This window comes from Saccopteryx leptura, chromosome 12, assembly GCF_036850995.1.
Source record: "Saccopteryx leptura isolate mSacLep1 chromosome 12, mSacLep1_pri_phased_curated, whole genome shotgun sequence".
NCBI classification, from domain to species: Eukaryota; Metazoa; Chordata; class Mammalia; order Chiroptera; family Emballonuridae; genus Saccopteryx; species Saccopteryx leptura.
Window position 1 is genome coordinate 28,953,992 of NC_089514.1, and position 12,345 is coordinate 28,966,336.

At 45.9% G+C, this 12,345-nt stretch overlaps 1 protein-coding gene across 12 annotated transcripts in view; it reads left to right on the forward strand.

Moving 5' to 3' along the window:
* The first annotated feature begins 602 nt into the window (after positions 1–602).
* Positions 603–12,345, forward strand: part of ICA1 (islet cell autoantigen 1) — a 154,262-nt gene continuing 142,519 nt past the window's right edge. For 4 of the 12 annotated variants that reach the window (XM_066353949.1, XM_066353951.1, XM_066353952.1 and 1 more), the window contains exon 1: positions 603–744. In XM_066353949.1, coding sequence (XP_066210046.1) covers positions 657–744 — 88 coding nt within the window. In that variant the 5' untranslated portion in view covers positions 603–656. Of the gene's footprint in view, positions 745–910; positions 1,068–6,465; positions 6,540–12,345 lie in introns of those variants that run through there. The other 8 variants (XM_066353953.1, XM_066353954.1, XM_066353960.1 and 5 more) reach the window with 5 other exon arrangements.

Here is a 12,345-nt window from a genome sequence, read left to right on the forward strand (position 1 = left end):
TATACAGCACATGCCTGGCATATACTGAGCAGCCCCCCCGTGTCAGCTGCGGATTTCAGATTTGTTTGTATCTTTATTCAATAACCATCTTTCATTCTGTCCTATTAAACTGTTTCAACCACTGACCGTTCAGTAAACTTTTTAACAAATACATAACAATCGGGGTTGAGCCATAGATAATCTTGGGAAGTGCCTATTCGAGCTCTTTTTCTTCACATGATCACTGCAGGGTATCTAAAAGCAGGGTTTGGTTCATTCCTGACGACAGGATAAGAGAAGATGAAATTACTGTAAGCATCAATAACAAGTATAAAAGATATGTAACCATATGGTAATGAAAAAATTATATACATATACATACATACATACACAGTTTTTTTCACACAGACTTTTTCCTTTAAATCCAAACTTAACTCACAAGTACAGGCCTCTGTAACTTTTCTTGGCATTAAAGCCTTGAAGTCTCCTATCCCTTAAGCCACAGAAATCTCTAGTGGAAGCTAGTTAGTATGCTCTACACAGGGCACAAAGAGAACGCTTCGCTAAGGCTTCCACCTGTCGGCCAGGTCATTGTGACGCAAATGCTATGGACACGTGGAACACCTGCGGGGGAGCAGCAGGGGTGTGGTCACCTTGGGCCGCATATCGATCGGAGCATGCCCCAGGAGATGGGGGTCAAGGAAAGACCCCGTGGAGTAGAGAGAGGAGATTCGTTCCCCTCATCCCGAACCCGCTCCAAACAAGGTAAGGCCATAACCTCCTCCGTCATCCAGATCCCGGGGACCTGGTTCGCCCACCGGGAGTCTCGGAAGCGGAGAGATAGGGAGAGGGGGCGGTGGCAGTGCCCCGACCGCCAGCGCCCGCTCCCCCTGGCCGCTGCGCTGCGCTGCGGCGCGCTCGGGCTCCGCGGGTTGCCATTCCGGCTGGCGACCGCCACCGCAGGAAGGGCCGGTTCCTGCGCTCCCCCGCCCCCTTCCCTCGCCTTCTGCTGACGCTGACGTCGGATGAGGGAGCTGGAGGGACGCTCCGACCGCGGCCGGGAGGCTCCTGGGGGCCGGGGCTCCGAGGTACCTGCCCTCCGGGGCCGGGGTGGGGGCGCGCCGGGCGGGCTGCAGGCTGTAGCGGGAGTCGCCTGGCCGCCGGGGCTGTCGGGGGCGTCAGCCTGGGACTGCCAATTATGCCCTCCGCGGGCGGCGGGTGACAGGAGGGTCGCCTCCTCCGGCCACTGATCCCGGTGCAGGAACCGCTAAAGCCCCGTCCCCTCCCCCGCCTGCCCCCTCGGGCCTGGGAAGGTCTGGCGGATGCGCGCGCCATGCGAGCGTGCGTCAGCCCCGGGGGAGCGGGAGGAAAGCGGCTGGGCTCCGGGCGCCTCTCCCGCCCCCGCGCCGGCTGCACCCTCGCCCCAGCCAGTCCCCCACCCCACCCACTCCGCGCCTCGCCTCCCCGCGGCTCCGGCCCCGGGACCTCAAGGTCCTTGAGTCCGGGGCTGACTTGTTGACAAGTTCACCTGCCACGGCGCCTGGTGTTTGCCTTTCCTCTTAACCCATTGGCCATCTTTGGCGGAGGTGGCAGGGAGCAGATGGGTACCTCTTTATAACCACTGGTGCCGAGAGGCCTGAGCTTGGTACCCTGCGGACGAGGTGGTCGTCAGCCCCAGACCCAACTGGAGCCAGAGACCCTAAGCAGGCCAGGTCCCTGCACACCCTGGCACTGCCGTTTCCTTTGAGTGCAGCCGACTCCTCCTTTCCTGACCCGGGGCTATTGCAGCTCCTGCTTCCTCTATAAACGAATATATCCTGTTATGATGCTTGCCTTCGCCCAGAACGACTCCCTATGAATCTTTCACATCGTCTTTTTACTTGAAGGCTCCGCGGCTTCGCTCTGAGGGGTCTGAAAAGTAACAGTGCCCTTTCGCTGGTGAAAGGCATTAACTGCCTGCTGGGGGCGAGTCCTAGTTTAGGAAGAGCATCTGTTTTCTGTTTAGGTAGCATAAAAATCAGCATGAGGAAGGGTGCTGGGTGGCAGCCTAGTAACTGAGATCTGGTAACTTTATAAAAATGAACAGGGCCTGGGAAATATAGCACCAGCTGGTAGAGAATGATACTGAATGTAGGAAGAAAGACACATAAGGCATTAGCCATTAAGGCCCTATAAATTATGACTCACTGCAAACATGTTCGTGTCCAAACATTTCAGTCAAGTCTGTCCAGAAAAATCTCAAGATTGGTTTCTGTTGACTTTGATTTTAGATTTTCTGAGATCTGGTCCCGGGGGTTGGGAAGTGAAATAGGAAATGCTCTTTGGTTTGAAGTTAATGCTCCAGACTCAGTTTCTTACCTTCTATGTCAAACACACACACATCCTTTCAAAATACTTTTAAGTGAGTTTTCAAACCGGTTTCAGTTTTTACTTTGAAACATCATGTGTAGAGTATACCGTAGGGGCAAAAGCAGTTTCTGATCCCTCATAGTTCCAGTGTCACTGGTTTTAGACCATCGCATACATATATATTTAATTGCAGGGGATGTGGCTTTCTAAATGTATCTTTTTGCATTAGGTAGGTAAATAGTTGTGCTAGTTATATTAAAGACAAAAAGATCTTTAGAAAATGACAGTTAAGCTATTGAGTACAAATTGTAATAGTGAAGAATTCTGAGGTTAAAAAAAAACCAGCGGTGGCTACTTCTCCCTTGGGTCATTGAATGCTAAGGACGCTGCAGTGGTGGCCAGTGCCCGGGCAGTTTATCTTATAGCTGCCTTTCCTTCATTCGGTAAACTGGAGTATTGAGCTGCTGCTTCCTGTGAGCATTTCTGTCTCTGCCTCGACTGTGTAGAAAAATACAGAAAACGTTGTTATCCAAAAGAAAACCTTCAATATTGCTGCATTTTCAAGACACTTGACTACACCGTAGATTTTTTCAAGTGCAGGCGGTTTTATTAGAGGCAGGACGATGTAGCCACTATGAAAAGACAGGGCAGGGAAAGCCTGTGTTTGTGTGAACTTGAAGGTTCCCGGAGAGCTCATCCAGGAGAAGGCGGGGCTGTGAATAGGCCACATGGACAGGAAGAAGTTTTCCTCTTCACTGCTTCATAGCTGGAAGCCTGTGGGGAGGTGGCACCATTTAGGATCAGTGCGCTGGTCACTGGTGTGCTTTTTACTCTGTCTGCGTTCTCAGATTTATGGGAACCCCTGACAAGTTTGCTATCTGCATGTTTTTGTTCATTAGATAACATAGGTCACTAATTAATTAGCCTTATTCTCATCCTCACCTCCATCAAGAATCTGCCTCAACAGAGCTTTAGGCTCAGACTGCTACAAGATACCCCCCCCCATTCCTTCCCCAAAGCTGTCACATTTTATACCACAATCCTATCTAGCATCATGGAGGATGTGCAGAGAAGGCTTTGGATCCCAGTGGAGCAGAATTGCAACCCCAGCTGCAACAACTAACTAACCATGTGACCTTGAGCAAGTTACTTAAGCTTTCCACGTCGTCATTTCCATATCTGTAGAGCAAGAATATTCACCTTGTGGGGTTGTGGTGGAGCATAGAGATAATATATGTTGACTTTTAACAAATAGCCTGGTATTTTTCCAGAAGAATGGGTTTATTCAGGAATAACAGAGAATTGCAATTCAGGACATGTGGTCTAATGGCAAACTAAATACTTGCAAGTCTAAAGAAACAAAGGAGAGGAGCATGCTTTCATAGACTTAGGAAGCGCTATTGTAAATGAAGAGTCCATTGGAGGAAATTGAAAGTTCCAAGTAGAGTGACTTTTCATTGGCTGAGTTATGGCACACTCCCATTGGATAAGCTGTTATTGGGTGAGGAAGACTCTTCTATTTTGCCTGCTGTAAAGTAATATCACTTCCTGTCAGAGATGCAAGGCATGTCACCTGTTGGGGTCAGTAGTGCTGTTGAATGACATCTCTGCGAGTTCTCCAAATGAGGTTTTTGTTTATTAATCTTCACATAGATAGGAAATGCTTTGCACAGTAAATAAGACTCAAGTAGCAGTAGTAGTAATTCTTTTACATGCTAAACATATGTGGTCTCTGTATCTGGAAAGGATGCTACTGCTTTTTCCCTGGTGAGAAGGAAAATGTTCCAATTTGGTTTTCAGTGGTTCCGGTGATTTTGTACCGATCCAGTGAGTTCGGGCTTTCTGGAATACTTCTGAAGTTGGAGAATGCAATCTGTGGAACAAAGCCAAGCTAATGTGTTCCAGTGGGGAGAGATCTTCCAAACCCCTGCCGCTCAGATGTGATCTGTAACCAGCAACCTTGGCTTGCCTTTGAGCTTGTTAGACATGCAGAATCTCAACCTGCCCACCAGGCTCACTGAACTCGACTCTGCGATTCAGTGAGATCCCCAAGTGATTCATGTGTACGTTAAAGTTTAAAAAGCATTGTTCTGACCTGGCATTTATCAAACCTTTCTGTCTGATAGAATCTATAATCTTTGGGGAGCTTGTTAAGTGTGGGTTACTAGCCTGGCTTCTCCCATCTCCTCTTAACACCTCAGGTGGCTCTCATGTCCAAGGTCCTTCCACTGTCTTTGAGAAACACTGCACCAAACTCTTGATCCAACACAGTGCTCTAAAATGAGCCGTGTCGTGGCGCAGTGGGATAAAGCGTCGACCTGGAACACTGAGGTCGCTGGTTCGAAACCTTGGGCTTGCCTGGTCAAGGCACATATGGGAGCTGATGCTTCCTGCTCCTCCCCCTTCTCTCTCTCTCTGTCTCTCTCTCTCACTCCTCTCTCTCTCTAAAAAAAAAAAAATCAATAAATAAAATATTTAAAATGAGCCGTGCCCTCTGCCTTGACACAGCTGCATATTCAGCCCCCTGTGAGGTCAGTAGGTATTATAATCACTAGCTGATAAAAAAAAATTAAGACTGCTTGCATGAGATGCCCTGCATAATGTGAGTGGTAGCAGTATCTTAATACTCCTTAAATCCTCGTTGATCTTGCTTTTACTACTCCAGCATCCAAACATATGTGCTCTCTCTGTGTGTGTAAGTAATTTTAAATATTAATGAATCTCTTTAGCATAGGGGTGACTATATATAACAGGGCATTTAATACATGCTCTGAACACAAAGTGTTCCTTCTATATGACTATAGACCAGTTACTTGGAATAACTGATTTTGAACTTCATCCACAAAATGAGGATGACCTCTACTTGGCAGTGTGGACAGGATAAGCATCGTGTGCACAAAGCCTACATCTCAAGGTCTGAGAAGTGTTGGTTTCTCCACTGATGTGAACTGCCTGTCCCAATGTAAACCTAGTGAGAGAATGAGTTCATGGACAGCTGAGAAGATGGCATTGCTCGTGATGAGAAATCTCTCCTGCTCAGTCGGATAGAGTCATTCACCAGGCCTTTGTCCAGATCAGAGAAGTGGGCTCACTACTCAATTTTCAGCGAGGATTTGGTGTGTCGATTCCATATGTCATGCGCTGGGCTAGTATTGGGAATCCCAGGACAAGACCCAGACCCTACCCTACTCGGGAGGATCCTAGAGCCTATAAGGGAGAAATAGAGATGTCAGTTGACAATTTCGTTTCAGCAGAAACAGAGGGGGATGAAGCCCAGGCCAGAGGCACCTCACCCAGGTGGGAGAGAGAGCAGAGAAAACCAGAGATGGTTTGTGGAAGAGGAGACCCTTGGGCTGAGCCTTAAAGGACTAATAGGAACTTGGCCGGTGAAGAGGGTTGGGAATGGGGAGAAAGAGTTGCCAACACAGTATCTAGGAGGACAAAAGGAGAGGAAACGGGGAGAGAATACTGGCAAATAGTCCTCACGTCTGGACCCCAGGGTGCGTGTGTGCCCCTTATTAGCTGAGAGACCTTGGGCAAGTTTATCATCTGACTTGAGAGGATTAAATGCATTAATCAGGATCGGCACAGGATTGATTTCAGTTAGGGTGGGGCAAAAGTAAGCTTGCAGCTGTGAGTACTGAAAACAGAGTTTATTCTTGTATTATTATTTATTAATGATTGTATTATTTTTCATACAAACAACTGTAAACTTACTCTTGTCCCACCCTGTATAGACATGGTGGTGGTGAAGATCTCAGTGGGAAATCAGGGACAGATATTAAGTCATTAGATTAGAGAAATCGAAGAATACAATTTTGGAATACATTTAACAGGAAATACGTAACATTAAAAGAGGGTGGCTATTAAGAAAAAAAGTGCATGCAGTACAATACTGTGGGGTGGGAAACACACAAGTGTATGTGTTCAGGGTTGGACCGCTGATCATATAGATGACGGTATTACCGTTAACCCCGAGAGTCTGGATTGGAGTGTGGAAAGGCCCCCGCATTCTAGGTGGTGAGAGTGTTTATACAAGGAGTGGCTGTAGAGTACTGCGGCTACTTTCCCAGAGCACACATTAAAATCTCCTCCAAGACTTATCAGCATCTCTCACACCCACTTCTCTGTTCCCAGAATAGGGCATGGACACCAGTGTATGAAGCCTAAAGGTACTTAGGGGAAAGCCGGCCTCCTCTGCATGTGTCTGGGTGAGTGCATCCTTAGCCAGAGACCAAGCAGCTAACTGTGATGAATGGGCCCCCTCTCCTTACTGGGAGGAGCCCCGTGAGCCACCAGGAGCCCATCAGCAAGGTTCTGCTGTGCACAAGCACCTTGGTCGAAATGGATTGGGGACTCACACGGGGCCTGCGCCTGTGACTAGGAGAGGCTGCTTCTGTAGGAGCAGAGCCTCTGATCCATCTCGTTCAGCCAGGCGACGAAAGGAGTGGTTAAAACAGGAGCTCTGGAGTCAAAAGCACATCTGAATTTACTAGTTGTTGACTTTGGGCAAACTACTTCACCTTTCTAAACTTTCCTTCTCCTTTGAATTATTTTTCAGTTTTAGTTGACATTCAGTATTATTTTGTATTAGTTTCAGGCATACAGCATAGTGGTTAGACAGTCATATACCTTACAAAGTCATTTCCCCATATCTCTAGTGCCCACCTGGCATTATGCATAGTTATTACAGTATCGTTGACTCTATTTCCAATGCTGTACTCTTACATCCCCTAGACTGTTTTGTGACTACAAATTTGTAGTTCTTAGTCCCTTCACCTCACCTTTTCCACTTTTTTTTTCTTATTTGTAAAGTGGGTGCTATCCCCTTCATGGCAGTGGTTACGGATGACATAATGGCATTCGGCTTCACACGTGTGACGTGCTCTGTCAGTGGTAGCACATAATTTTTGCCTTTTGTCCATCACATCTTTACAAGAAGCCTGCTGTTACAGGTACTTAGCTCGGTGTAAGGAGGCAGAGATGAACCAGTTAGGATCCCTGCCTTCAAGGGACCTGCAGTCCGGTGCAGGAGATGCAGATGAATTAGCTCACTTCAGGAGAGTAATGGGAGAGCAGCATGCCGCCACCTTGGATGGTTCATTCTTCAGTGATGAGGACAGGAATGGAAGGTCCGTGCCAGGGGGCAGGGTGGGTGTTGGGCTGGGGAAGGCTTCATGGAGGAGGTGACATTTGAGGAGAGTTTTGCAGTAAGATGTAAGGTGGCCAACTGGATAAAGGAGGAGAGGGCAATTCAAGTTGAAAGGAAACTTTACAAGTTTATTCAGAAAAAGCCTAGGATTCTGAAGTGACCAGAAGAAACAGTTCTGTGTGAGGGATAGTAAAATTTTTTGGAAAGAGAGCCAGAGTGTGGAGGGCTTTGGGTTTTTTGCTAGGAAGTTTATGCTTTTCTCTGGTAGGAGGGTAGTATGATTAGATTTGCATATTATAGTAGTAATATAGTAATAGTTCAGACTATGGTGTAAAAGATTGCAGTGGGCAGGTACAGGGATACTGTTGCCTCTGAAGGCCTAGACTAAGTCCTGGGTATGAATATAGAAAGAGAAGATGTAATTAAAGCTTTTTAGGAGGTATAATGGAGAGACCTTGGAGACTGGTTGCAAAAGGTGGGAGAAGTCAAGTTTTCACATTGGGCCATTCAGTGAATTTCATGCCGGTAATTAACATCCAGGGACCAGAGGAAGACTTCTTTGGGGGTAGAAGTAGAGAGAGATAAGTTTAGTTTTAGATGTGCTGAATTTGAAGTGCCTGTGGGGTACCTAGGTGAAGATTACAGGAAGGAGATGGAAATTGAAGCACTTCTCCAGAGTATCAGATCCACCTTCCCGTCTCCCTGCTATGATCTCTGGGGAGGGGTTTCATTCTGGAAGTCATCGGCCTATAGCTGTTGGTTGAAGCCTCGGACATGGATTAAATCACCTAGAGAGAGCAAGCAAAGTGTAATAATAGAAGACAGCCACAGTTGGAACCTTATAGATCACTGATATTTGAGATGTGGGGATGGGAGGAGGAGCTAACAGAGAAAACAGAAAGGATAGCAGAAGTGTAGGTAGTGTTTCCCGAGCAGTCGAGGAAGGGGAGCTTAGAGGTCAGGTGAGATGAGCGCCCCAGTCGGGCACACAGTGAGAAACCTGGGTGTGGCGGGGAGAGGAGCCATGGTGTGGGCTTAGGAGTCTGTGAAGTGAGGGAAGGAGATGGTAACTGGAGGAAGAAAGAGGTTGAGGAATACAGGCTGAGGGCAGAAAGGGAGGCTGACTAACTTGAAAGAGAAGGCATAATAGATGGAGTAAGGTGGGAAGGGCCCAGGGGGAGATCCACCTGGAGAGAGAATAGTGAATGGCAGCGGTTATATTGAATACATGGTTCTGGAAGTTTCCAAACAAGAGAGCAGCTGTGTGCGAGGGGTGGGAGCTATGAGAAAAGGGGCCAGTGCAATGCCAAAGGCTGGAATTCCCCGTAGTACATGAGCATGGGGTCTGGCGTCGTCACCCTGGGGAGATCTCTTACACCTGCTGTGCCCTGAGGGCCAGCGGTTGAGTGTCCTTGTAGCCAATGCTCATTCCTGAGTGTTGCCCTAAGCCACGTGGGCATCACTGTGAAGTGGGTAAACTTTGCCTTGATGTCAAGCCGCTGCCCCTTTCTGCTTCTCTCTGCACTCCTGCCCTGCAGCTCTGTGCCTCTGGGCTGCTTTCTGCTTGTTCCACCTGCCCTGCCAGGTCTCAGCCCAATGGCCTGGCTTTCCCGATCCCCATCCCAATAACCTGTCTTCTGCCCTGTTCACTCTGGGCATTGCTGCTATTTAATCCTGCAAGGTGCTTCCCTAAGAAAGCAGAGGGGCCTGACCTGTGGTGGCGCAGTGGATAAAGCGTCGACCTGGAAATGCTGAGGTCGCCGGTTCAAAACCCTGGGCTTGCCTGATCAAGGCACATATGGGAGTTGATGCTTCCTACTCCTCCCCCTTCTCTCTCTCTCTGTCTCTCTCTCTCTCTCTCTCCTTTCTAAAATGAATAAATAAAAAATTAAAAAAAAGTTGTTTGGGTTAAAAACCCAAACAAACCTTGATTTAAATAAATAAATAAATAAATAAATAAATAAATAAATAAATAAAAAGAAAGCAGAGGGAACCCGGAAAAGGGATCTCTTATGAGTTGTCACATAACACCAACTGATGACCCAGTATAGATAGGCAAGGTGGCTCTGTCAGTTGCGGTGCAGGAAACAACAGTGCTTTCTCTTGGCATCTGCTTCCCTTTGCTGCTGAATTTTATTTTAAGGTTCTCATTCGGCTTCTCCCTCTCCTGCCTCAGCTACCTTCATCCCTTGCTCTTAAGCCAGCCCAAATCAAAGATGATTTAGTGACCACAGCTTTGCCAAGGAAAGTCCTTGAACCCATGCTGTTTCAGAGCAAGGACAGGGTTGTTTGTCTGCAGAATCTGTGTATGGTGTAGACATGTGATCAACCACATATTGGTGTCTGTGTACTTCAGTAATGTAATACTAATGAGAAAAGTGAACTGTGTGGCTTGGAAAATTTTCTTCAGTCCTGGGCCTCAGTTCCCATCTCTGTGAAAAGAGGGAATTAGGCAGAATGAGCTATACATGCTTTCCAAGCTCTGAGTGATCCTGCGGAGACATAAGAAATTACTTGATCATCTCTTTAAGATGCTTTATCATGAATTTAACATTAAAGAAAAAGAACCTTGTAAACATTAGTCTTGCTAATTACTCTGATTGCTGACATTATGCAAATATGGAATTTCATGGAGTTGTGGTCACAACAGTGTTGTAAAGTAACCATACCTCAATTCCACAGATTTACGTAGAGACACCAAGTCCGGATGAATTTTGAAGAGTTTTATTAAAGGAGGAGATTTATTAAAAATGCTGGCCACATATAGCTGACATGGGGCTGTCTGGAAGCCCAAATCATATGCAAGTCCCAAAAATATTTCAGGGGCTGTTTATATACCCTTGATCACACACGGGCGGGGCAGAGCATGACATAATGGCACAAGCTTACGACATTTGTTTAAGAGACACACAGAAACATTAAGACCTTTAAGATAACACAATCAAAGATGTTTACAAATCTTTTAGGGTTCATCTTCCCTCCTTTGCCTAGGGATATGTTACTCTCAGGATTCCAGGAAGGGGGAGGAACTACAATCAATGTAGGGTGGTATTTAAATTCCGTCTCTTATTGAAAGAGAAGTTGTTTCTCGGTTAACCTTTATTTTAGATTTAAAACTAAATGACGCATTGTTCTTGCAAGCCAGAAACTTCTACATTCTTCTTCCTCTCCTCCTCAAAGGAAGAACGGGACAGGAAAGCCTGGCAGGAAAGCCTGACCTTTCCTTCTAGAATATCAATATTAATTTTTCAGCTTTTTGGTACCTTACAACACAGTCACATGCTTTTTCTTCTATGACATCTATATTATTAAAATATTTGCATATAAATTATATAATATATAATTTATGTATACATTTTATTTATTTATTTATTTATTTTTTAGATAGAGTGAGAAAGACAGAGACAGGCAGACAGGAACAGAAAGAGATGAGAAGCATCAACTTATACTTGCGGCACCTTAGTTGTTCATTGACTGCTTTCTCATATGTGCCTTGACCGGTGGTCTCCAGCTGAGCCAGTGACCCCTTGCTCAAGCCACTGACCTTGGACTCAGGCCAGCAACCATGGGGTCATGTCCGTGAGCCCACGCTCAAGCCGGCAACCTCAGGGCTGTGAACCTGGGTCCTCAGCATCCCAGACCAATGCTCTATCCACTGTGCCACTGCCTGGTCAGGTAGTTTACATTTTGTATTTGTAGACATATGTATATATTTTTATTGAAATTATTAGGTTGACATCGTTTAATAAAATTATACAGCTTTCAGGTGTACAATTCTATAACACATCATCTGTACACTGCATTGTGTGTTCACCACCCCCAGTGAAGCCTCCTTCCTTCACCGTCTAACCCCCTCTACCTTCCTCCGCCTTCTGCACCACCCTTCTTCTCCTTTCACATCTGATGGTCTTACACTCATTCATCCACTTCTCTCACAGGAGTCTGATTTGACTCAACAAGTACATTTTGCACATAGATTTGGACTATTGTAAAGCAATTTACTATGAAAAGACAGAGTGCAACCATTTTGTAGGTCATTTGTATAAGCTATGTATGTATGTATATCTATACTGACATATAGTGTTTATATATATACACATATATATAGCATATATTTGAGATTTTATTTTTTAATTAATTTTAATGGGGTGACATTGATAAATCAGGGTACATATGTTCAGAGAAAAGATCTCTAGGTTATTTTGACATTTGATTATGCTGCATTCCCATCACCCAAAGTCCAATTGTCTTCCGTCACCTTCTAACTGGTTTTCTTTGTGTCCCTCCCCTCCCCCAACCCCCTCCCTCTCCTCTCCCCCACCCAGTAACCCCCACACTCTTGTCCATGTCTGTAAGTCTCATTTTTATGTCCCACCTATGTATGGAATCATGTAGTTTTTAGTTTTTTCTGATTTACTTATTTCACTCAGTATAATGTTATCAAGGTCCATCTATGTTGTAATGATCTGATGTCATCATTTCTTATAGCTGAGTAGTATTCCATAGTATATATGTACCAAAGCTTTTTAATCCACTCGTCCACTGATGGACACTTGGGCTGTTTCCAGATCTTTGCTATTGTGAACAATGCTGCCATAAACATGGGGGTGCATTTCTTCTTTTAAACAGTGCTATGGTGTTCTTGGAGTATATTCCTAACAGTGGGATAACTGGGTGAAAAGACAGTTTGATTTTTAATTTTTTGAGGAATCTCCATACTGTTTTCCACAGTGGCTGCACCAGTCTGCATTCCCACCAGCAGTGCAGGAGGGTTCCCTTTTCTCCACATCCTTGCCTGCACTTATTCTGTGTTGTTTTGTTGATGAGCACCATTCTGACTGGTGTGAGGTGATATCTCATTGTGG